This window comes from Schistocerca americana, chromosome 3 (genome assembly GCF_021461395.2).
Source record: "Schistocerca americana isolate TAMUIC-IGC-003095 chromosome 3, iqSchAmer2.1, whole genome shotgun sequence".
NCBI classification, from domain to species: Eukaryota; Metazoa; Arthropoda; class Insecta; order Orthoptera; family Acrididae; genus Schistocerca; species Schistocerca americana.
In genome coordinates, this window is record NC_060121.1 from 801,738,410 (window position 1) to 801,766,297 (window position 27,888).

General features: G+C 42.9%; 1 protein-coding gene across 1 annotated transcript in view; it reads right to left on the reverse strand.

The window, feature by feature from the left end:
• Positions 1-27,888, reverse strand: part of LOC124606410 (dipeptidase 1-like) — a 347,567-nt gene that overhangs the window by 139,051 nt on the left and 180,628 nt on the right. The window contains exon 2 of the mRNA XM_047138391.1: positions 17,615-17,771. Coding sequence (XP_046994347.1) covers positions 17,615-17,771 — 157 coding nt within the window. The remainder of the gene's footprint in view (positions 1-17,614; positions 17,772-27,888) is intronic.

The following is a 27,888-nucleotide window of genomic DNA, read 5'->3' on the forward strand; positions in this document are numbered from 1 at the left end:
ATAGAATTGACACCATGAATCTTGCAGAGCTGTCCATTAATCCTTACGAGGACTTGGGGGTTCAGATTTTTTCTGAACAACACGCATCCCAGATATGCTCAATAATGTTCACGTCTTGATAGTTTTGTGGCTAGCAGAAGTCTTTAATCACAGAAGTCAGTTCCTGGGGACTCTTTGTAGCAATTCTGGACGTGTGCGGTGTCGCATTGTCCTGATGGAATTGCCCAAGTCCGTCGGAATGCACAATCGACACGAATCGATGCAGGTGATTAGGCAGGATGTTTACGTACGTGTCATCTGTCAAAGTAGCATCTAGACATGTTAGGGGTCCCATATGACTCCATCTGCACATGCCCCACACATTACAGTGCCTACGCTAGCTTGAACAGTCCCCTGCTGATATGCAGCGTCCATCGATTCATGACTTTCTCTCCATACCCGTACACGTCCCCCCGCTTGATACAATTTGAAACGAGACTCATCCGACTAGGCAACGTGTTTCCAGTCATCGACAGCCCAATGACGGTATTGACGGGACCATGAGAGGCGCAAACCTTTGTCGTGCAGTCATCAAGGTTACACGACTCGGCTTTCTGCTCCGAGAGCCCGTATCGGTGATGTTACGTTGAATGGTTTGCAAGCTCTTGTTGATGGCCCAGCAGTGACATCAGCAGTAATTTGCTGAAGGGCTGCACTTCGGTCACGTTGAATGATTGTCTTCAGTCTTCGTTGGTTCTGTTATTCCACGATCTTTTTCCGGCCGCAGCGATGCCAGAGATTTGATGTTTTACCGTATTTCGGATATGCACGGTAAACTCGAGAAATGGTCCTACGGGAAAATCCTCACTTCGTCGCTACCTCGGAGATGCTGTGTCCCATCAGTCGTGCGCCGACTATAGCACCACGATCAAACTCACTTCAATCTTGATAACGTGCCATTGTAGCAGCAGTAACAGATCTAACAACTACCCCAGACACTTGTTGTCTTATATAGGTGTTGATGACAGCAAGCCCTGTTTACATATCTCTGTGTTTGTATACGCATCCCTATATGAGTTTCTTTGGCGCTTCAGTGTACTTCGTTGCCCAAAATAAAACTCCGTTTATTGCCTGTTCAGTATTTCAAAATGCTCTCTGTTTTCTCTTAATTGTGTACAAAGCACAAAATTCAAATCTGTAACGAGAAATAATTACTGATGGATCTATCTATACACCGATCTGTGAATCCTAAGAAATTAAACTGAACTCACTTAACAGAGGCTAGACCTCTGGACTTGATGGGATAAGTATACGGTTCTAGATATTGTACACGAAATAGCTTGCTCCTCTTCCATCAGAAGTTTTCCGTAGGTCTTTGGGGAAACGAAGCGTTCAGATTGATGGTAGAAATGCGCATGTCATTTCAGTTATCAAGAAAGTCGTCCAACGGAGGAACAGAACTATATGACTATCGCTGACGTCGGTGTGTTGCATCTTGCGTATACTGATATTTTTCAACTTTTCTACGAATCAACAAGAATTTCGCAAACAACGACTAGGTGAACCTCAGCACCGTCCGTCCATCCACGAGACGCAGAAGGCAGTAAATAGGTACACATACGGCGAGGTTGTGTCGTCTTCCTTGACTTAGAGGAGGCGTTCGATAGAGTCTCCTTACTGCGGCATAACGAACAAAATACTTATTGCACGTATTTTCCAGCTCAATTTACATGGAAGACATAAAAGTCAATTTATAGCCGTCGGTTACAATGGCTTCTAGGTGCAACATCCACTACACCGGATTCCCGCGTCGTTTGCAGGAGCAAAGTGCCCTTATCACGTTGTTCCCTTGTTCCACGTAACAGGTGCGTAGATGGACGTGGCCGTCGATGAGCCGGCGTAGGTGGCCATCAGGGCAGGCGGCCGCCTGTGTAATTTGGGCAATCCTGGCGCGCGTCTGATGTCAGCCCGGATAGCCACCGGCTGCAGGGGGAGGGGGATGGTGACACGGCCGCAATTTGATGTCGGCCTCAATTACTGATATCTTGCAGGGCGCTCGGTGGCGTAATGCGTCCATTCTGTGTACGATAATGCAGCGCGCCGGGCGGAAGTGCTGGCACTCAGCCGGCTTCCGGCGCACGAGGCCTTCCCACGCGACGTGCCACGTAGCGAATAGGTCAGAGCAAATACATGCGGTCACGCTATAGATTAACTAACAAAAGGGGAACACCTTAATTCTGAAAACGCCGTGAATGGACGGTTATCTAAATTTTAAAAAGAGTCAAAATGTAGAAACGTTACATGAAATGTCAAAAAGAATCAAGTAGAACTGAACCACATTTGTAGGATTAGTCCAGTCACGTACTATGAGTGAAACAGAGATCTGACTGCAGTCAGATTACTCATAAACATTACGATTTGTTATAAATTTCAGACAAGGTAAAGAGATATTCGTGTTTCGTTAGCTGCGAGGAATTGTGTAAATAATTTTGGGATGGAGAGGTACCTCTATCTGCGGTACGCTCAGTTCGACTGCCAACTAGTGTAACGACAAACAAAATCGAGTTTCATTTCAATGGGTTTTGGAATTTTTGTGGACGTTCTAAATACTTCTAAGACTTGAGTAAATTGTACACATTTTTACTATTTGTTACACTACTATACACATCAAGAAAAGTTTTGTATCACCCCGGTTCCCAGAGCTCCTGAAGATAGACGTTGACTGTGGATATTGTAACACCGACACAGTCCCGTTGACTGTTCAGAGATTTCACTAAACCCATCCAAAAATGTAAACAGCCATCCATGAGCAGCGCCTATTAGACGGAGGAGTTCCGACAGCCGATCAGATCCAGTCATTCCACCTGGAAGGAGGTAAACGGCTCGTGTTGTCTGTAGTTCGACCATGCCTAGACGGTCAACACCGCGGTTAGATCGCGTCCGCATTGTTACTCTGTGCCAGAAAGGACTCTCAACAGTGAAAGTGTCCACGCGTCTCGGAGTGAACCAAAGCGATGTTGTTCGGACATGGAGGAGATACAGAGAGACAGGAACTGTCGATTACAGGCCTCGCTCAGACCGCCCTAGGGTTACTACTGCAGTGGATGACAGCTACCTACGGATTACGGCTCGGAGGAACCCTGACAACAACGCCACCATGTTGAATAATGCTTTTCGTGCAGCCGCAGGACGTAGTGTGACGACTAAAACTGTGCGCAATAGGCTGCATGATGCGCAACTCCACTCCCGATTTCCATGGCGAGGTCCATCTTTGCAACCACGACACCATGCAGCGCGGTGCAGATGGGCCCAATAACACGCCGAATGGACCGCTGAGGATTGGCATCACGTTCTCTTCACCGATAGCCGCGCGGGATTACCCGAACGGTCTAGGGCGCTGCAGTCATGGACTGTGCGGCTGCTGCCGGCGGAGGTTCGAGTCCTCCCTCGGGAATAGGCGTGTGTGTTTATCCTTAGGATAATTTAGGTTAAGTACTGTGTAAGTTTAGGGACTGATGACCTTGGCAGTTAAGTCCCATAAGATTTCACACAGATTTGAACATTTTCTTCACCGATGACTGTCGCATATGGCTTCAACCAGACAATCGTCGGAGACGTGTTTGGAGGCATCCTGGTCAGGCTGAACGCCTTAGACACGCTGTCCAGCGAGTGCAGCAAGGTGGATGTTCCCTGCTGTTTTGGGGTGGCATTATATAGGGCCGACGTACGCCGCTGGTTGTCTTGGAAGGCGCCGTAATGCCTGTACGATACATGAATGCCATTCTCCGACCGATAGTCCAACCATATCGGAAGCATACTGGCGAGGCATTCGTCTTCGTGGACGACAATTCACGCCCCCCCCCCCCCCCCCTCGTGAATATCTTGTGAATCACTTCCTTCAGGATAAAGAAGTCGCTCGACTAGAGTGGCCAGCATGTTCTCCAGATATGATCCCTATCGAATACGCATGGGTAGATTGCAAGAGGACTGTTTATGGACGACTTGACCCACCAACAACTCTGAGGGAATCACGCCGAATCGGCGTTGAGGAGTGGGACAATCTAGACGAACAGTGCCGTGATGAACTTGTGGAAACTATGCCAAGAGGATGTGCGACTGGGTATTAGAGGTAACGGGGTGTACAGCAATGTGGAACACCTCCTCTGAAGGTCTCGCTGTATGTTGGTACAACATGCAATGTGTGGTTTTCATGAGCAATAAAAAGGGCGGAAATGATGTTTATGTTGATCTCAAATCCCATTTTCTGTATAGGTTCCGGAACTTTCGGAACCGAAATGATGCAAAACTTTATTTGATGTGTGTATTAATAGAGATAATACTGTGTTGTTCAGTAGTTCTCCTAGGTAGGCAGTGTATACACAGGTTTTTGCTACGTTTATAACTCTCTTCTGAATCCAGCGCTTTATATGCCATCGCCAAACTAGTTGTGGAACACTTTTCACTATTATGAGTGAGTATTTATGCGTTTTCTGTATCTATCGTCAAGCTGATGCCACCTTGATATCATGTTTCGAAAAACGTTTGTGCCAGTGACATTCACATGTCCTGAAAACCGATTAATAGGTATAATCACCAAGTCAATAGTTACACAACAACACAGCTACATTAAGACGTCTTCACGCGATGGTTTGTTCTCTACGTGTCCATTAATAACTACAGTATGAACACCTAGTGTTAAACGTAGATGGCCAACGTTTTGCCTGGTATGAAACACCTACCAATGTCCCACGTGCGACCACTACGAGCTACTTCTAAAATGTTTTGTCTTTCTCAATAGCGGTTGGAGGGTCATACGACGTCATTGTGCTATATGTCAAGTTTGATTTAGTTATTGTATGAAAATGTTATCCAATAATATTTCGAAGTTTCGGTTAGATTATTCTTGGTTGATATGAATTGGCAAATATGTTAAATCCGCTATTTGTCCCTTTCGGGGACGGGAAGGAAAAATCAGTCCTGACGCAACTTATCGGAGTCTATCTGTAGTCACAGGTGAGAGAGTACGAGACGCAGGATAATAATGATTTCCCGTGAAGTAGAAAATGGAAGAAGTAAGACTACAGTAATGATGAGTCATTACGCTACCTCCAGTATTGTGGAAAACAAATGGGCATCGCCATCGTCGAAATGATTATTAAGAGAGCAGCTTAAGAGAAAACAAATTTCCCAGCTTACCTAGCTAGCAATTTTTGATTGGGTTTTACATGTGTATACACATAGCAAGTATTTTAGAGTAATTTCCATTTCAAGCAGTTTAATATTGAACATGCTCTGTAGTGCATCATTCGTATGACTGACATTGTGTACGTGATGTTCCGTACCTTTATTTAATGTGTCTGATTTAAAATGATAATTAACCTGTAGTCACAGTGGCACAGTAAATATTAAAATTAGATATTTGTTTTTCAAATGTTGTTTAATTGATGCCAGTGTTTCTCAACAACGAAAGCGTTGAACTTTATTTTTGCGCAGTAGAATAGTAATTAAGTGCAGGAATAAAATTTTGTTGGAACTGACGGGGATCTAGTGGAGTGTGCCTGTTGAGCACGCAGCTATGATATAAACAACTTCAATTCCCGAAAGAACTAAAATACAAGCAAATTGTCAGCACACTGCCTCAAGTACGCTAGGGAAACGTCAGGAGCTTCTGCTTCAGCACTTAGGCGTTGGTGCAGAGCAGAGACAACGGTTTCTGTAATGGGACTACGTACTGTAACTTTACATAGGGATGACACAAGGTCACCTTTCAGGCTGGAGAGAAACCTCGTCGTTGTTAGAGCTCTATGCTCGGAACAACTCTAGCGCTATTCCAAGGAGAGAAAATTTTCTCCCATGTTAAAGTAACGAAGCAGCTCACTTTCTTCCTGTGATTAGGTGAAAGAGTACAGGTATCATCGTTAATCTCAGTTTGATTAGTAAGGGTATTGTTGGCAGCACCCACCGAAGGCAGTCGGAAGTTCATTCAGTTAGTTAATATTTCGCTCCAAACCGGACCTTATTTTCTTAGTGAAAATGATATCAGACTTTTTTTTCCTTTTGACAGTAACTGATTTAATGTTGTAGCTACAGACTATACCACTTAGAATTTTAGGAACGGTGATTGCTGGATGCTTCAACGGCCGGATCTGCACACACAGTCATTACCTCTTTGGGAAAAATTATTGTCCTTTTTCCTGATTTTTGTATTCCTAAACTTCTGTAAACATCATCCAAATCTTATCGCAGAACTCTATCCATACAAACTCAGTTGGTATGAGGACACGTAAATTATATTTCTAAATTACAGGCAACCAACGAAATTACAGCCGAGTCATTGCTGAAATACGTGATCTTCGGTATTCAGCACAGCCATTTCTAGCAAGTTTTGAGATATTTTAGTTTCTACAAAAGCAATTCATCATTCATTATATCAATGAACATAAACTGAACGATGAAGAAAGACTCAAAGAATAACTGTAATCAAGATAATATTGAACTTTTCAATAAATAATAATTTTATTTAGTATTTTCATTTTCTGACCCATTGGTAAATGATGACCTGCATCCACTTGGATTGGCCACTTTCTTTATAAACTCACTACAGCGTTACGCAGTTTCACACATTTTCCATGAAACCTACTCCCTGAGTTGCATTTAATACGTGATAAGAACATCCTTCCGTTCCGATTAAGTGCTATATTTGGAATTAGGTGCCCTGTCGCAGGCTACACAAACACTATTCTGTCGTCATCGTCAAGACGCGAATGGCTACCAGTCGTTTCCGGCATCTCACTTCGTCATAATCACATGATGCGATTAAAAGGAAAAAGATATGGCATGAACAAAAATATGGAAACACCAGAAGCACAACACATTGCATGCCTTATAACGCATTAAAAACAGTTTCCAGTCGGCTCGGAGTAGATGAGTACAGGTCTTGTATGGCTTTCAAGAGAGTCTTACACCATATTTTCTGAAAACTAGTGGCAAGGTTAGGTAAAGGATGGAGAAGGTGAGTAGCTATCACGCATCCTTCTCTTCCACGTAGACCACTAGGATTCCAAACTATTGAGATCTGGTGACCGTGGAAGCGAAAGAAGATGCAAGGATAGTCGTGCTAAAAAATCCAGTGCTGGATGCTGACTGTGATAACAGGGTCCTTGTCGTTTTGGAATACTGCGTCACCATTAGGGAACAAACGTTGAACATTAGGATGGACCTAAGCCAAAATAATCCTTGGCAGTAATAAAGCCTTGCAGAGTAACCATTAGGCTCATGAAATACCACGGTATGGCTTCCCTAATCATCACCGAACCTTCGCTATGTTTCACTCTTGGAATGTAAGCTCGGCTGGAAGTTGGCTACAGTATGAAACGAGGCTTATCCGACTAAATGGAATTCTTCCAATGCTCCATTTTATTGTTTCGGCGCGTCGTTTTCCTGGTAATGGTATTTTCATTGCTTATGAGTGGGTTTGAAATTCCAACTCCGTCTGCTAGCAGTGCGACATTCAATCCTGCAGTGACCTTTGCAGCTATCGACCCCTTATTTTTTTCACAGTCCTCTTGAATGACCGTCTACCATCAAATTTCCACACACAATTTTATTCATGTTGCGACTTAGCTGCCGATGTTTTTGAGCTTCCCCTATATGCCGTATATGGTGCCTCTTGAAACCCCAAACACTTTGACCAGCTTGGTTACGTAGCACCCATCACAAGAACACCATCAATCTGTTCAATTTAGGGTGTTCTGATCTCCTACATAATGCACTCACAATTATGCAGAATACTGCTCTGACCACGACTCACACTCGCAACGTATTTAGGACGTATCACAAATGCCGTCCGTGGTACAACACAACAGCGCAAGAATGCTTTTCAGTGATTTCCACCCCTTGTATGTGAAGACACTAAGCATCACGCCGTTACCAGGCATATTAAATGCCTTGCCCTGTTATAATTTATTGGACCAAGAACAGTTGACTGACCGGTTCGTTCAGCTTAAGGCATGGCGTACACTAGTTTGTGATGCCTGGGGGAAGGGTCAGGCCGCGCCAAACACTCGCGAAGTGTTAACAGCTGTCGGTCTGGTATATAAGGATGGACTCAGTGTGATTTTCAACCGGCAGTCCACCCTCGTTTAGGTAAATTGTTTGGCTGGTCCCCAATTAATTACATCGCCTCTGGCGACAGCAAGAGCAACCGACCAAAATGTTAAAATAAAATAAATTTGTGAAATCAAGAAAACAGCTGACGCATTATGACGTAACTAGCGCCACGACATTGGGGCCCCCAACCGATCATTATAACACACTATATTATTATTAAACTATACTAAAGTAATTTAGGCTCACTAATTAATCGATGACGACCAGATACTACTGAAAGGACTACGTTTCCTTCTTAATTTTTTGCGGACGCTGAATCATTCAAATTTGTAAATTTCCGTTCAGGTGCCGATTGCATCAGGAAAGCATATCTGGATGTCTGCTAATGTATCCAGAATCCGGGTAATTTAAGAGCTAGAAGAGGTAGGACCAATAGTGAATGAACTTACAGGTGCTGAATACACCCTATACAGCAATGCACTTCGTAAACATCAGTTTCATGCGCTTTACTTGGGGAGCACATATTCTAACTGTACAGATGTGTCTTCAATTTTTTTTTTTGTAATATGCCATATTCTGTGTGATATGTCACGGCAGCCACAGTGTAAGAGAAATGCTGATATTTCTAATGGGTAACACTCTTTGAATACTCACACAGTTTAGGATTAGCTGATTGATATTTTCATGCTTGGGGAATTTTATTAATTTTTCTTGAAGCCCGTTAGTTGATTCAATGAAACGAACATAGAAGATCACACAAGTGTTCTACATGTAACAAAAAATCTCTGTACTTTGATAATTTTGTACTCTGATAGATGCGACTGGTTCTATACAGGGATTACAGCGGATCGTTGTCAGGAAAATTAAGTTTTTCGTTAGTTATCAAGGTAATGTAGGAACCCGCAAGAACGGATCGATCAACTATGGTGCTGAGATGAGTAATTTCGGTGCGACTAAATTGTAAATCGAAATAATCAGGGTTCTAGGCGCTTCAATCTGGAACCGCGCGACCGCTACGGTCGCAGGTTAGAATCCTGCCTCGGGCATGGATGTGTGTGATGTCCTTAGATTAGTTAGGTTTAAGTAGTTCTAAGATCAAGGGGACTGATGACTTCAGATGTTAAGTCCCATAGTGCTCAGTGCGATTTGAACCATTTCTTGAAATAATAAGCAACAAGTTGGATAATATAAATTTTATTCCCTTAGCGGGTTTAAGCACTTAGTGCCCTTTGTTTATGTACGAGGGATGGAGCTTTAAAAGTGACGACTGTTTATTTACAGCTCGTACAAAATAGATACGTGTTTCAAAGTATTGCTCACCTTCAAAGTAGTCACCAGCATTGTGTATACCCCGTTGCCAGCGATGTGGAAGTCGTAGGGTACCCTTAGCAGTGCCAGTTGTGTTGACAGTTCAAGCGGCGCGGTATATTGCCCGACGAATTTCTAGCAGTTCTCAAGCGAATGCCGTGAAGTGTTTCCTACAGTTTAGAAATCGAGATGAACTTTCGAGGGCTTAAGTCAGGGGATTGCAGTAGGTTGTATAGCACTTAGCAGCCCCATCAGTCAAACAAATTAGTAACAGCTTGCACTGTACGTGCTTGAGCACTGTCCTGCAAAATTATGGTCAGGTCCAGCAAAAAGTGACATCACTTCTGTCTCTATGCAGTTAATGTTTGGAACACAACCTACAACCAGTTTAGAGGCAGAAGTGATGTCACTTGCTGCTGGACCTGACCATCATTTTGCAGGACAGTGCGCAAGCACGGACAATGCAAGCTGTTACTGATTTGTTTGACTGATGAGGCTGCTAAGTGTTATATCACCAACTGCACTTCACTGCCTTAAGGCCTCGTGAGTTCAACTCGATTTCTAATCTGAAGAAAACACTTCACGGCATTCGCTTCAGAACTGCTACACCTTCGTAGGGCAATAATCCGCGCCGCTCGAACTGTCAACGTAACAGGCAATGCTAGGTTACCCCACCACTTCCACATCGCTGGCAACGGGTTATACACAATGCTGGTGACTACTTTGAAGGTCAGTAAAACTTCGAACTACGTATCTATTTTGTACGAGTCGTACATAAATAGTAGACACTATTAAAGTTCCAACCGTCATACACATAGGTACACATATATTATCATAATTAATTTTATTGTTTTCACGTTCTATTTATTATATGTTTATTTATGATATTAGTGAGAAGTAGTGGGTGCAGTTTCTTAATTCGCGACTATTGCTCGGGAACCGTTTGTCAACAAACGAACTTTGGCATAAAAGGTAGAGACGTTTGCACTCCCTATACCACGTGTTATAACTCGTCTGAAAGTGGAGAATAGTCAGTGGGGTGCAGTGTCCAAACTGCATGACTAATGGTAAGACGGGCAACTTCTATGCTCCAAAGAGTAAATCACTTGCGGTAGATAGCGGGCTCTATCGCTGCACGTTGCAAAGAGGGCTGTATGGTGTCCATGTGAGTGTGGCTTATCAAAACGAACGCATTCCTGGTACAAGGCGTCACAGAATCACTAAGACAAACGCAGCATATTGTGCACCAAGTGTCCAGCGAAATAAATTTTTTTTTCAGTATGGCTCGCATTGTCTAAATCTGAATTCACTGCACTGCCAGCGCTGTATGCCAAGTGGACGCTATGCAAACTAATAGTATTAAATGTTAGTAACAGTTGCTACTGTCTTGGAGTACACGACCGTGCTGCCAGCGCCGTTTTGACAAGTGGATATCATACGCAATATAGATTTGGGTACAGACAACAGATTGCAGTGTCGCGGAGAAGGCTGTATACCACTATGAAATGTTCTATACTCATATAGCTACTAAAAATATTCTGTGTTTATAAGAACTCTGCCTATGCCTTGAGTGACTGATATGAACTAAAGACAAAGTGAATAATACCACAATAAGTAAAAGCCATGTTATGTCCTCTGAATATCGAGAAACTGTCGGACATTCTGGCTTGGTCTGATTCCAACCTCTGGAAATGTATGCAACAATAATGGAAACAAGCTCATATCTCACTCCGTATGAGGCTTTTAAGCGAGCGTGAGCATGTATGTTCGGTGCACTGTGTATGATATTTTACATAATGATTGTTTTACTTTTGACATGCCGTTGTACTACGCTATGCATGTTCTAGCTATGCCTAATTATTATGTGACACAAATTATTTTACACATAGACAAGATCCTTTGAAGCGCATAAAGTACTTTATGAAACCTTATTATGTTAAAAATGTTACGTAGACATCTGTCACCCACTTCTGTACTTACTCTGCCAATGCTTTACAGATCCGAAAATGGCAACGTGGTTCGCTGAACCGGTAATCCGAGTAAAAGCCCTGCTAAAGCGGTAGTCGAATTTTGAAGTTTGTTACTTCTGTTTTCATTACTCTCATTCATACTATACATATTAAATGAACGATCAGTACAATATCATTATCATTATCATTATTATTATTATGACTATCATCCATTGTCTACGTAAGAACCGTCACTAGCTCTTTTTTTTCGCGGATGCTACATCACTCATGTATCGAAAGTGAAGTTCTTTTACCGATTCTGTGATAACAGTACGCCTTGGTCTCCTTTCTGAGGAGTAAAAACATCTGTTGAAATCAAGAGTAATGTATATTCTGGCATAAATTACATTGCGACTGTGATAATATGTAGGTTAATATTTTCCCATTCCGGTTAAGGGCCTCCTTTTGGAATCGTTGACTTTTAGCAAACCAGCAGTCTACACAAGAAAGTGATCTACTTAAGTAGCAGATTGGTCGGATACATTGCAAATTCTCCCGACCAATTCTAATTTACGAAGAAAGAGATGCGATACGTTTTGTGTAAATTATACCATTACATGGCTTGCAACATGTACTAATTAGCAGAGTAGAACAATTATTCATCGTTTAGAGTCTCCAGAGGCGTTGATAAATAGTTTTCGGGCAGTTTTGTTTTCCATGCCACGAACAGGACTTCGAAGAACAATTTTTTGCTGATCCGGTGCTAAATTATGTGTATCTGAGTGTTGAAGATACAACCGTCACGTAGCAGAACGCGAGGCTACTGCTCGTGGCGTGAGCATATGATACTCCGGTGATATGTGTGAGAAAAGCCTACAAATCAGCGAAACCGACTGTCGACGCAATACCTCAGTCACTTGTGTGACGCCCCACATGCCGAAGTATTGCGTTTACGAAAATTTCCAGTAGGCAGTTTCTTAAGGTTATATGTTATGTACATTAATCCAGTATAAATTTCCGACGGCAGACTTATTTTTAATATTTTGATAGCACAGACATCGTCGAGGAAGTTCAAATATAAGTGCTTCATATCAGTTATATCGTCCCACACAAGTTCCTCTGCTAATAACTGGCAGCAGAACAGAGAGGTTAGGACAATCAGTGGAAAACTGCCCAAATATGAAGCCACCTGAACTGGTAACTTACTGCATGTGTTGGTACACTCCACTGTGAGAGTAGTGTAGAGTCAAAAATTACAGTTGCAATAACAATCGCCACAAAAATTTAACACAGTCGACTCTGACAAGGATATCCTCATAACAGTAATGTTTCGCTGGACTGAAACAGGAAGAATGGCAAGTCAGTCGTCTTTTCATTCAGGCGAACGACAATCGTGTCTGACCACAGAACATGTCGAAACCTTTTTTCCGTGTGACGCTGTCTACAGATTCGTGGGTTTGCATAGGCACTTCTTCTGCTCTCCGCTGGTTATGGGCTGTAGAACTATCATCAATCTAGCTACCGTATTGAATACACCAACCAGCAGTGTCTTAGTAGTGGCGAATAAAAATGTAACATTCCTGAATGACAGCTGTAATAACTCAATAGTGCACTGGAAAGCGATAAAACTCCCGGAGAAACGGGACTGTTTAGCAGACCAGAGCACGTTAGATTTTCTGTGTGAGTAAATCCAAATGACACTATTTAGAAGGACACACCGAGTACACTAGATAAAATGAAATGGCGTATTACTTCTGTCGGTGTTGAATGCCTCAATCTATACATGGCAGAATGTAAACTTGCACTGAAGTTGGTCATCAGCATACTGAACACCATTTTTTAGCGTTAAATCTTTTTCTTATTCAGAATCTGTTGTGTACATAGTTCCTCGTAGTCAGCGCGTACACAACTTTCCCACTAGAGCGCGCCCCGCTAAGCACAACAGCGCAGGCGCAGCGCTCGTCCGTCTCCGCACTACGAGATGGTGCTGTCTTAGAGACGGACCACATTCTGCTTCCGCCGATCCACGTATTAATATGTAACGAAACCAATGAAATTGCTGCTAATGTAAAACCTTTTCTCCTCGCGGATCACACTCGCGCAGTGATACCTGAACGCTCGAGGTATTATAACGAGTGTACAGACCTCCGATTAGTCACTCTACATTAGTCTGTACGAGTCTGCATTTGCCTGCACCAGTCTGTACAAGTCTGCTGTAGTCTGCATTAGTCTGCCTTAGTCTGCATTAGTATGTAGTCAAGTTTGTCTGCGCCTAATAAGATTACCATATTCCTGTACATAGCCATGACAATAAATGTATAGACACTTTGTCAAGTATCAGAGATATGTGAGAATAAGATTAACGTACCAAGACCAAAAGAACTTCAGATTGTCAATAGTAAATAGCATCCAGAATCAAGTAAAGTAAGAGGTTTATGATTGTGATTATTTTAATAAATGTGTGTGAAAATTAATCAAGTTCTGTTTAAAGTTGGTCACCGTCAATCTGCTACTCTAAGCGTGCAAGTGGCATTTCTATCGTCTGATCTAGCGGCAGAAGATAAACACGTCACGATAAGACCACGAGACATATTGCTGACACTCGCTTACTTCATTAGAGTGACAAGTCAAATAATCTGATGGTGTGTGTACCGAAGGTCTTGCAGTACGCACATCACAGAATCCAAAATCTTTACTGATTTACTTTATTCCTTATGTTACTAGCGACACATGGAGCGTATTTCTGCCGTTATTTACTGTTTTGAAATTGCAGCTGCTCGTTGACTATTTGTTCTAGATCCTTGAAGAACTTCTGACGTTCTGATTTATTCCACTGGCATTGTGTTAATATCAAAAAGCATTGAACTATTCAAAAATTACTGAAATAAGTATACTGTTTAATGACTATTGAAATATGTAATTGGGTGTTACTTATAGGCCATTGGTTATACTTAACTTCTCCGAAAACAGCACATCAACAGCATATTCCATTTCAGGTCGGTTAGGCGGTAATAGTTTTAAGTTACAGGGGTTTCAGAGCGTTTGCATCAAACGTCTTAGTGTGAACACGTCCATGGGAACAACTTTTATTAGAGACAAAATTCTCACTTATGCTTCCCAGCAAAGGTTGACGGTTATTACGATATTATTCATCATAGAGCAGTGGCGCTGAGCGAATGCAGGGAACAGACTCTCTGAGTGTTCGTATGCAATGTGCGTTGTCTATAATTCATTCATCTGCTGTGCTTGAAAGGTGGTAAGTCAGGTTTTCGATTCGCTTCTAAAAATATCTTTTCGACTACCAGACACTTGTAATTAAGCTTGAGTTGTCGGATATCTCCCTGCAGGGCCGGCCATGGCGTGCCAAACTTAACGCGTGCTGCCTGTGCGGGCTGCGTGTCACTCGTTTTATTCGGTCCTTCTCGGAAGTACCAGGAACTGCGCGACAATTCATTTAAAATTGTGCTGTGCCATATTCCAAACTGGAGGACTTTGCGATACCCTTCGCTATTTGTTCACCGTATGAAGAACGTCTACAGATCCAGTGGCTGCTTGCAGAAATGGAGGAAGCTTGCGATCTATGACAGAAGAGAGGGATGAGAATCCCAAATTGCTACGAACCGAGACTACAGTACTAAGCAGAAAGAATTTAAAGATTGAGTTGACAACGAAAGAACATAAAATTACAACCGTCGAGAGACGGGATTCATTGCTCTCAACATCAAGAAGCATTTTGTGCTAAATTCGCAAGAATTAAGAGCGCGATGTAATTGGTGTTACAAATAATGAAATTTTTGAAGTCGCACGCATTATTCCTATGGTACTTGCAGCATCTGTCAGTGTAACTTAATGAACAATTTGGAGACTTCATGCATTACTGCAAAATGAGCTGGTTAAGTCAGGGGCACGCCTCGAACAGTTTTTCGATTTAAGAATCGCAGTTGTTGAATTTATGAAGGAGAAAGGAGTGTCTGAATGGAAATTAGAACATCCGGAATGGATTGCAGACTTTACAATTTAAGTAGACTTGACTGTACACTGCACACACTGAGACATGTCAAGGCAATTTACTTCTGAATTGTTTGGGATTCATGTAAAAACAAAATCGCGTTGTAGAAGGGACACATTCTGTGAAAGGCCAGTTCCATAAGTTCACTGGTATTAAAGAAAACACATGGTTTGAAGAATTGATTGTGGTCTTGAAAGAATTACATGTGTAGTTTTATAAAGATTTTCGATCTGTTTCGGACACAGTTCTCCGTTTCAGTAGAAAGCTCTGCTGTGCATGTGGAGATGTAGCTGACTGATCTGCAAGGTAATTCCAGTTTTAAAGACAAATCCTTTTACTTTAAAACAGTCCAGGACATCTACATTGCTTTGGTGAGGTAGAGTCCCCACAAGCACCTAGCAAAATGCTACAGTATTTCGATCGACGTATTTGTGTGAAAGACTTTTTCTTCGATTATAAAACTAAATGAGTCACTTATCACGTGAAAACTTTGAGTTCGAAATTCTGTGAAATATTCTGCGTGTGTCCGTATTGCGACAGTTTGTACTGATTGACATGCAAGATAATTCAAATTTTAACAAGTCTTTTACATTAAAACTGTCCAGGACATCTACATGGCACTACTGTGATAAAGTTTCCAAGTCCTCTCAGTGATGTTGCAACAGTGCCGTAATATTTCGAACGACACATTTTTGTGAAAGACCTAGGTCACTATTACATGGCAACTAGAGTGCGAAACACAGAAACTTTATATAGCGACTGTCCATATGCCGATAATTTATATCAGAAAAAAATTATATTACTTCAGCAGGCTAAAAACAGATCTATGTTGTTGAAAAATAAGAAATACAAAATCACGTTGTATGGTGTACGACTCATGCCATTTAAATCCGTCTCTTTCGTAGTTTCCCCCTTTTCCCCTCCTCGCAATCAGACATTTTGCCTTGTTGGTGGGCGAAACGCGAAGCGAGGCAGAGCGCTTTGTCAGTTTTGCCCCAGCACAGCCCTTGAACCCGAGACTTGGTTACCTCTGATTTACTGAGATAGTAAAACCTGCAAACTCGGTGTAGTCTCGTCGACACATAGACGGTGAATTCAGTAAACTGGAGCCTAGTGTCGCAAGAAGCGTCGGCACACATATGTCACCGTGAATGTTCCATGCGAACACCTCTTATATATAGGTAAATTGATGTTTCAATCTCCTTGCATCGAATGTCAGATACATGGTATAGCAGAAATCGTGCGACAAACTTCGAAAGATTGTTTGTTTGGAACTGCTTGACATTATCGCCAGCCGAGAAGATGCAGCAACCTGTTGTGTAGAGTGGCCACAGTATCTTATAGATGTGGTGCTCTTTTTCCTTGGTGGACGACGAATTCGCATATGGGTTCCCTTCTGCAGTTTATTTTTCTCCTGTATATCTAAAAACCAAAGAGAATTTAAAGGGTTCCAGAAGATAAATAAGCTGCTGATGGGTCCGTGTCCGAAATCGTCATCCACTGACGGAACAGAGCATCGCATACGTAGGAGACAAGTCCCGTTTACGTAGCACCTTGCTCTAACTTCTCAACAAGTTGGCAATCATTTGTGATCGCTGAATTACGAACAACATGCGAGACGTTGCCCCTAGGACGGAGGGCCTTTGTAGACTGGTCCTTTCAAACCCCACAAACTAACCATCCAACGAACCGTTGGGCCTACTGTCCGTCAGCGTACAAATGTCACACTTGCTGCCGAAGACATGGGCTAGTGCAGGCACCGGCGCTTAAACTTCGACGGTCTGTGTGTTTGTGTGTGCGTGTGTGTGTGTGTGTGTGTGTGAGAGAGAGAGAGAGAGAGAGAGAGAGAGAGAGAGAGAGAAAGAGAGAGAGAGAGTTTATCTATACATTCCAGTACTCGAGTGGAGTGCCACAGCGGAAGCTAAGTTCAACGATTAATTGAAACCATCTCAGCTGTATTATTACACGTTTATAGTACTATGACGGGTCGTAGCATTTTGAATGCCCAGGATGGTTCCTCTGAAAGGGCACGGCCGACTTCCTTCCCCATCCTTCCCTAATCCTATGAGACCGATGACCACGCTGTCTGGTCTCCTTCCCCTAAACCAACCAACCATACGTATTGAATGCATAGTGATACAGCTGAGTTGGCTCCAGTAATCACTAGGATCAAACTGCTGGCAGAAGAAATCTCCAGTTCCAGTGGCCATGGGCATTGGGCAGCGCAGCAGCACTTTTGAAGGTACGTGTTGTCACACACCTGCCCGCCGACGAGGCCCATGCGCAGCCGCTGCAGGTCTGTGTGGGACCAGGCGCTGCGTGACCACGGCTGCACGGAGCGCAGGTCGGCCGCGAGGTTGAACTCCCGCAACTGGTTGTGCACGAACTTACGGATGTTCCAGGGCAGGTCGTTGTGCCTGAAACACGTCGTACGCAACTGCTAAGTGGATGAAGTCGATACGGCAAAGACTGTCAACTACTTTTCCTCATTTCACGTCTTTCACAATGCTGTTAAAGGAACACCAGAGAAGTCACTAAGTTCCACACACATTTTCAGGGTACTATGCGGCTACTATGATGCTACTGTCCTATTACAATTACTTTCACAAAAAGAGTTTAAGAATAAAAAATGTTCCGCCCTTTGATATACGCTGTTTGTTAGCGGCAGCGTTCAGATTTCATCACGGATTACAATATTCAGTCATAAGCGTTCGAGGTGTTCCACCATATTGTCTGTCACCTGCTCACACACACTTAACTAAAGCTTTGATTCAGTGCTTTCCTTTGGAATCCAGAAGAGATTTCTCGGACTACATTTGTTGTCTATCAGCGTAGCTAGATGTGGTGCTCACCTCTATTTCATTTCGATTAAATAATTCGTAGTACGTCCATTCCTATTTGTTCCTTGATACAGTGTGGGTCATTCCGTGTTGAAACTGTTTGGTAGCTTTATGCTTGGAAGGGCGTCATGCAGTTTATGAAAGAAGGATGCAGTAAGTATCCAATTTGTGCTGCATCCATGGGAAAATTAATTATTATTTTTGGTCTCAGTCTTGACCACGTAAGGATACGTCTATTAATATTGCGAGAAGTTTTCTTTACAATTTGATCCCCCTCGTTGAGTTTTGGTGAGATGTGGTGAGTTCTTCCCCCCTCTGTCTCAAGCGAGGGTAAAAAAAAATAGTTGTAAACACAAATTAAAAGTAATGAAACTATGTTTCATTTAAAATGCGTATTAAACAGAGCTTTAAACACATCATTAAAAACACTATTGTAAACTTGCAATATCATAACTAGTATTTGGACTGAGGGGCAAACGGCGACAAACTGACGAAAACGCCCCACGAAGAGAATAGTAATCGTTTAGACGGATTCCTAAAATACTAAACTTTTACGGGTATTTACACACACTGAAGCGCCAAAGAAACTGGTGTAGGCATGCGTATTCAAATACAGAGATATGTATGGGTCAAATGGCTGTAAGCACTATGGGACTTAATATCTGAGCACCTAGAACCGCTGGGCCACAGGGGCCGGCCAGAGATAATATAAACAGGTAGGAAACGGCGCTGCGGTCGGCAACGCCTGTGTAAGAATAAAAGTGTATGGCGCAGTTGTTAGAGTGGTTACTGATTTTCCAGTGGCAGGTAATCAACATTTAAGCGAAATTGGGCGTGCTGCTATAGACGGCGCAGGGGCGATGGCACACAGCATCTCCGAGATAGCGGTGAAGTGGAGACTATCCTGTATGACCATTTCACGAGCGTACGTGAATATCAGGAATCCGGTAGAACATCAAATTTCCGACATCACTACGGTCGGTAAAAGATCCTCAAAGAACGGGACCAAAGACGACTGAAGGCAATCGTTCAAAGTGTTAAAAGTGCAACCTTTCCGCAAACTGCAGCAGATTTAAGTGGTGGGCCATCAACAAGAGTCATCGTGCCAACTATACATCATCGATTCGGGGTTTTGGAGCCGACGGTCCACTAGTGTAACCTCGATGACTGCCCCTCACAAAGCTTTACGCCTTCCCTGCGACCGTCCACACCGAAATTGGACTGTTAACTGGAAATATGTTGCCTGTTCGGACGAGTCTCGTTTCAAATTGTATCGAGTGGATGGACGTATACGGGTATGGAGATAATCTCATGAATCTGCATGTCAGCAGGGAACCGTTCAAGCTGATGGAGGCTCTGTAATGGTGTGGGGCGTATGCCATTGGAGTGATGTGGGACCTCTTATACATCCATATACGACGCTGACAGGTGACACGTACGTGAGCATCCCGCCGGATCACCTGCATCCGTTCATGTCCATTGTGCGTTCCGACAGACCTGAGCAATTCCAGCTGGAAAATCCGATACCCCATATGTCAAGAATTTCTATAGCGGGCCTGTAGCAACACTCTTCTGAGTTTAAACACTTCCACCGGCTACCAAACTTCACAGACATGAACGTTATTGAGCATATCTGGGATGCCTTGCAGCGTGCTGTTCAGAAGAGATCTCCAGCTCCTCGTACTATTGTGTATTTATGGATAGCCGTGCAGGATTCATTATGTTAATTTCCTTCAGAACTACTTCATACATTAGTCAAGTCCTTTCCACGTTGTGTTGCGGCACTTCTGCGTGCTCACTAGGGCTCTAAACAAAAAATGGCTCTGAGCACTATGGGACTCAACTGCTGAGGTCATTAGTCCCCTAGAACTTAGAACTAGTTAAACCTAACTAACCTAAGGACATCACAAACATCCATGCCCGAGGCAGGATTTGAACCTACGACCGTAGCAGTCTTGCGGTTCCAGACTGCAGCGCCTTTAACCGCACGGCCACTTCGGCCGGCTGGGCTCTAAACGATATTAGGAAGTTGTGCCTGTTTGTTTGGCACTTCAGTGTACATTATTATATACATTAGACGTTATTGGACCTTTACTTTGCATAGGAAAGATAATATTGTTTGTACTTTCCTTCTAACATTATTATTACGCAGCTTCTCAATCTACTGATTTATATGATTACTAAAGGAATTCTTCTTGGTGAACCTCAGCTAAGCTTCCTCACACAAACAGTAATTTCTAGCTCCCACATGTCTGTTGACTTGTTGGCTTGCTGATTAAGAGACGCATTGCTAAATTTTTCATACAAATTCGTGCTGGACACAATAATATCGGGTTTGTATAAGTTCCAGAATGTCATGACTTGCGCACTGCGTGATACGTAATGATTTCGAGCAGCGCGGCAACGAACTTCCCTAACAAAATCTAAAGTGCGGCACTTGTTTCAAATCAGGGAATCCAAGGCATACACACATGTAAAGCAAAACATTCACTTTCTACTCTCGGGATGAATTAAATAAAACAAAATTTTATTCGTTAAAATAGTATGTACTCCTGAGTTTAAAAATTGATAGGAGTGTTTCATTGCCTCCCCACCCCATTTACGTGAGATTTCGTGAGATTCTGCGAGACCCCTGCCCCCCTCCCCCCCCTTCCACACACACACATTGTTTCCAGCTGAGGTAATCAATGAGGTCCCCTAAGGCAATCGAAGTCTTCCCTTCTAGCGGCGATTCTAAACTGATAAATTAAGAAACTGAAGTTTGACGTACTAAGGAAAATTTTATCATTAATATATTTCTTTATTGGAACTAGGAACTTCCATTGCTGAGAACTGCCTTCTCAAAGGTTGCAGCCAAGAATTCGCTGCAGATAATCATATGCAGTCCTCTGACACTTTAATGGCAAGATTGTTAATAAATAACCAGACCATTGCGCTAAAACGTGCCATTTCTCTGGAAGCTACATTTAACCAGTTAGAATTTAATACGATTGGGTGGTGGCGAGGATTGGAGTGATGAGGGAGCCCTAGGGATAAACCAGTCATCAATGCATACTTCAGAGTCGAGGTGGCTTGCAGCTTCCAGTAAGCTGCTACTCCGATTCTGCCACGAGTAGTTGCTAATGCTGCACTAAAACGGTGTCTCCATGGCGGCCAAAGCTATGCCTGTGAACATGAAATCTTCCGAACCATGGATGAAGGGTATCAGACGGATGCCATATTCCTTGACTTCCGGAAAGCGTTTGACTCGGTGCCTCACTGCAGACTCCTAACTAAGGGATTGATTCCCAAATATGTGCGTGGCTCGAAGAGTTCTTAAGTAATAGAATCCACTACGTTGTCCTCGATGGTGAGTGTTCATCGGAGGTGTGGGTATCATCTGGAGTGCCCTAGGGAAGTGTGGTAGGTCCACTGTTGGTTTCTATATACATAAATGATGTTTTCGATAGGGTGGATAGCAATGTGCGGCTGTTTGCTGATGATGCTGTCGTCTACGGGAAGCTGTCGTCGTTGAGTGACTGTCGGAGGATACAAGATGACTTGGACAGGATTTGTGATAAGTGTAAAGAATGGCAGCTAACACTAAATATAGATAAATGTAAATTAATGCAGATGAATAGGGAAAAGAATCCTGTAATGTTTGATTACTTCATTAGTAGTGTAGCGCTTGACACAGTCAGGTCGATTAAAGATTTGCGCGTAACATTGCAGAGCAATATGAAGTGGGACAAGCATGTAATGGCAGTTGTGGGGAAGGCGGATAGTCGTCTTCGGTTCGTTGGTAGAATTTTGGCAACATGTGGTTCATCTGTAAAGGGGACCGCTTATAGAACGCTGATACGACCTATTGCTCGAGCGTTTGGTATCCCTCTCGGGTAGGATTGAGGGAGGACGTAGAAGCAATTCAGAGGCGGGCTGCTAGATTTGTTACTGGTAGGTTTGATCATGACGCGAGTGTTACGGAAATGCTTCAGGAACTCGGGTGGGATTCCCTAGAGGAAAGGAGGCATTCTTTTAGTGAATCGCTACTGAGGACATTTAGAGAACCAGAATTTGAGGCTGAGTGCAGTACAATTTTACTGCCGCCAACTTATATTTCGCGGAAAGACCACAAAGATAAGAGATATTAAGGCTCGTACAGAGGTATATAAGCAGTCATTTTCCTCTCGTTCTGTTTGGGAGTGGAAACCAGCCGGCTCCCCGGACATCGACACAAATCCGCCGGGCGGATTCGTGCCCTGGACCAGCGCTCCTTCCCTCCCGGAAAGCCGTGCGTTAGACCGCACGGCCAACCGGTCGGGCCTTCGTACATACACGTACCACTCACACGTACCACTCACATTAACGTGAACACCGCCTATATTCGACTTCAACTAAAAGACGTCAGGTGGCAGCACTAGCAGTGTAGGGTATGTAAAGAGATTCAGGGGTACACGGGAAACAGTTCTGTCGTTGCTGTATTGCGTAAACGTAGCAATTTATCTGACGTTTAAAAGGGCAAAGGGTGGCTAAGTTTGTGAACAGTTCGCGTACCACCGTGGGTGAATTATACCGTTCGTTGCAATTTGGCGCTATCAAAACCAGAGCCGGAGGAACTGTGGTGCACCACGAGCCGTATGTGAGTTGAGTGAACAATGTCTGAGGAGAAGTGTACTGGCGAATATATGTTCAACTAAAATCATTTCTTTACTGGCGAATAGATGTGCAACTAGAATCATTTCTAAAGTCAAGATTGTATACATATTTCTTTATTTGAAACAGGCCGTGGAGATTAACTTTGGTGTTACCTTCAGGTCTTATAAAACCCTTTAATTGTGGAACATGTTCATTTTAAGTTGGAGCTCACGCCAATTAATGAACGCTTTTCATAACAAAAAAATTTATAAGACCTGGAGATGACAGCAAAGTCTATCGAAACCGGTTGTTTTAAATAAAGAAATACGAGAATTTATGCCGTCGTGACTTTAGAGTGTTTTTAGCCAGTAAAAGAGATCGCTGGTTCTGTGTTTTCAAAATGAGAAAATTCGATCAGACGTAAAACTATTGAGCGGTTGACCGCTTAGATGAACCAAGACGCTACCAACAGTGACCAACAGTACTGTCTCCTCTCCGTTGCTGCGTATGGCACTCTCCTTCAAGCGCCTGGTTCATGCACCCCGTACTCACTGCTGGTCAACGGTGACGATGGAGTGGAGACAAATAAATCGCGTGCTTGGTCCATCGGACACTTCGCCGTTGACGTATACGGCAGTGCAACGATCGTCGGAAGGGTCCCGACCAGACGAAGGCGCTTTATGGTTTGCGGTATGTTTTCACAGAGTTCTCTGGTTGATCTCGTCATGCGGAAGATTGAAACTACGGAAAATTATACTTATTTAGATCTGCTGAGATACGCAACGGAACCAATAGTTTGTGGCGCTGCAAATTAAGTCGCAGGTTCTGAGAATTTATTAAGATTTTCGAGTAATAGTATTGAGACACAGCCCCTCAACTAAGTAACAAAATATAAAAAATTTACATTTGCCTAGTGAGTAGTGCAATCACACTTGTTGTGGTCAATTAGGATAAACAGTGGCACTACAGTCAAAGTCCGGCTTCCACGTGCCAAAACTTTAACGCTCTCGCAAAGTCAAGTAACAAAGGAACAGACCCAAAGTAATTGAGCTAGAATGTATATTCATACGGAATATTGATTCTCCCGTTGATACCAACACTCTGGTGCATTTAATTTTCTAATTTTAACTTTATTTCCATGTTTGCATAACTTTGCATGCACATATGCCCCTCAAAGGTAATCGGAAAGAGACCTTCCACAGGGTGAGTCACTAACTATTGCCACCAAGAATAACTCCGAAAGTATGATAGGAGCTGAAAAGTTTGTGGGACATATGTTGCATGGGACAACTGTGGCCATAATATGACATTGGTTTTTTGTTGCTAGGTGGGGTCTCTTCAGAAATATGAAGGTCAACTTTGTTTTCTTAAATGGGATGCTAAGGTTGGTACTTATTTTCTGATAGCGGCTATCGAGACGAATCCAATGATGTGTAACAGTAAGGTCTTTGAAGGTCAACAGAGGCAAAAAGTTGGCATGAACGTCCATTTATAGAAGGTGTTCGAAGTGATGGCGTTGGTATCAATGGAGTGCAGCAATCTTCTTATCATGGATTGAGTGGTATTCCTTATCACATCGGCACTTATCGTAGCAGATGCTCTGACAATTCTCGCTCGTATGTCTTCAGGTGTAGTTGGAATGTCTTTATAAATAATGTCTTTTACGAATCCCCACGAGAAAAACTCCAGAGGCGTCAAGTCTGGTGAACGACGCGGCTGTGACACATCTCCTCCGTGTCCAATCCAACTATTTGGGAATGGTCTCTCCGACTCATTTCTACCCATCAGCGAAAAATGTGTCGGACACCCACAGTGTTGATAACACATTCTGTTCCTTGTTCCTAAAGGTATTTCTCCTAATAACAGACCTGGTGTTTCTTGCAGGGACGTGGTGTACTTCGTACCATTAAGATTTCCTCGATGAAAGAGCGGCCTACAATTCTGTCCCTCATAATCCTACAATATACATTTACCGACCATGGGTTTTGGTGTGCAAGTTGCCGCAGCCATTGTGGATTTTCAGTTGCCCAATAATACATGTTATGCAGATTAACATTTCTGTGGTTCGTGAATGTAGCCTCGTCAAGACAAAATCAAATTTATAAATGTGTCATCCATCTGAATCTGAAGTTGAGCCCATCGGAAGAATTCAAAGCGACGCATACATTCCGCACAGTTAATTCTTGGTGGAGACTGATATGGTAAGGATGATATTTATGGCGATGCAGAATACGAACAACACTACTCAGGCTCGTGCCAGATTCCCTTGCGATTTGACTCAAACTAACACAAGGATCTGGAGCCACAGTGGCAAGAGTACTGATTTCCGTTTCCTCGTTAGTAACTTTACTTTGCCGGATATGTTTCCGATGCGTTAAATATCCAGTTGTTCTCAATTTATCATACGCATATTTACGTGTACGACGTGTAGGGTGAGTACGTTGAGGATATCTTTCATCCTAGTCTCTAGCTCTCACTGAATTTCGTTGGCATTCTCCGTCAATGACTTGTTCTTCGAAAGAATATATTACTCACATTCGCTTGATTCGACTATACTAGTCTTACTGTTCCTATTAGTGTTGTATTGTGAAAACATCGAATGGTGTTTACATGTCAATGGCACGTTAGATGGATACGACGTATTCGGTGAATATTTACTATTTGCAGAACATACAAGGGAGGATGGTGAGAGCATGTGCTTCGATAGCCGGCCTAAGTGACCGAGCGGCTCTAGGCGTTACAGTCAGGAACCGCGCGACCGCTACGGTCACAGGTTCGAATACTGCCTCGGACATGGATGTGTGTGATGTCCTTAGGTTAGCTAGGTTTAAGTAGTTCTAAGCTTTAGGGTACTGATGACCTCAGATGTTAAGTCCCATAGTGCTCAGAGCAATGTGAACCATTTTTTTGTTTCGATAAGTGCCGAAGCGATAAGGAATGCCACTCAATCCAATATCGTAGCACTGCATTGATAATAATCGTAGCACTGCATTGATACTAATGGTTATCACTTTGAACACCTTCTATAAACGGACGTTCATGCCACCTTTTTGACCTTCGTCGACCTTCAGAGACCTTACTATTACAAGTCATTGTATTCGTCTCGATAGCCGCTACCAAAAAATAAGTACCAAACTATAGTATCGCATTTAAAAAAACAAAGTTTACCTTCATATCTCTGAAGGGACTCCCCCTAGCAACAAAAAACCAACGTCATATTATGGCCCCCGTTGTCGCATGCAACATTTGCCCCACAAACTTTAAGCTATTATAATACTTTTAGAGTTATTCTAGGTGGCAATAGTTAGCGACTCAGAACAGACAGTTCGAATATGATGTATTGTGCGGCCGTTAGAAGAGAGCAATTACTCCAAAATGATGATGGCCGTTAGAATCCGTTTCTTCTTCAAAGGAGATACTTGATGAACAAGAAGTCCTGCGTTACGTCAGTTGATACCTTGGCAGGCTGGAGAACCTCTGAAGTCTGAGGTCATAGACCGGTACTCTCGTGTCACTGCCTGGATATAATATGAAGAATTAATACATGAGCTGCCAGTTTTTGTCAGTATGAATAATAACTGCTCTCTCATGCTTGGAGTGTGAAACCATCACGGACTTATGACGTGTCTCACTTCCTTGGGTTCCAAAAGAACAATGAATGCTAATAACAATTGAATAATGTACGATTTCTGCAATCTCAGGTTTCCGTGGACTTTACCAGTACTAATGAAAACCTTCCAGATATATGGTCACTTGAGCAAGTATTAACATTGATCAATGATTTGGCCAACGCGACAGGTACTTTTCATCAAGGTGGTGTATTGAGTAATGCTGACTATGCATCCCAGATGGTTCTATCAGCTGAAGAAACTTTCTGGTCACCCATTACAAATACATTGTGATGACGTCATTTCCGCTGTTAATAATCAGTATGTCACATGGGACATCCACTCATAGAATTCAATAATGAATAAATATTTCTCGCATTGATTCCTTCAGTAACTCGTAAGAGAGAAGGGCAGAATGTTCAACAAGGACCATACTGACAACAAAGTATTTCTGTTTAACACGTTTTGGTTGTTGTTGATATAAAACATTTGCTGTTTTGTTTATTTGTTTTCCACAAAACATGTGTTGAGGAATAAGTTAGATTTCAAGTGGGGGGAGTACTGTAATATTTTTACTCGTTGTGCTAGTGGTGTATTTGCTACATTTAACTCAGACTGCTGCAATTTTGTAATTACTGATAATATTTTCCTAATTATAATGGAGTACTTAGAAGTGAATTTGACTTGGAAAATTATTTTGACCTAATATGACGAAACTTTTAATATGTATCACTTACAACGGTCATACGCCACAGTACACGTTGATATCGGATACGTAAATATTCAGAAAGTTAAATTGGGTCACGAACTGGCAATGTGTTTCCATCCACCACAACAGTGTACACCCCCAACAGAAAAACAGATGGTCACTGAGCCACGGTGATGTGCGGATTGCGCCCTGTCACAGCGAGATATAATCTGGTGTATGGGAGCGAACCAGCCACATTAGCCTGGTTGCAGCAGCGTGGGTCATGGGCAGCAGTGGCAGAAAGGATGTCCTGTATGACGCTGGACGACGATTGGTACGCTGACAAGTGTTGTCTATTTCCAGACATAGCTGGTTCAGGGAGCCCCATACTCTGGATGGGGCGACAAAAGTCATCATCAGAGGAGAGCGTCAGTTCAGGCTAGGAGTATCCAGGCAAAAAAGCTAGAAACTTCCTATGAGAGCAACCATTTGGAGGAAATGAAGCAGGAAAAGAGACGCTGGTGGGCGTAAAGTTATGAGCAAATCAGCGTGGAGCAAAGCAGAGATGCAACCTGACCGGGTTGCATTCTCTGCTATCAGTGACTTGCTGTCTACACAGGGCACTTTCCAGTCTGGAGCACCAGATAGTGCTCGGTTTCATGGATCCAAGGAAAGTGGTGCTGCCAGCAATTGTAGCTGTGGTGTTTTGTATGCTTGGCTACCACAGATAGATGAAAAAAATGGCGATAGAGATTAGTGCAGGTTTTTGTACTGTAGACAACTG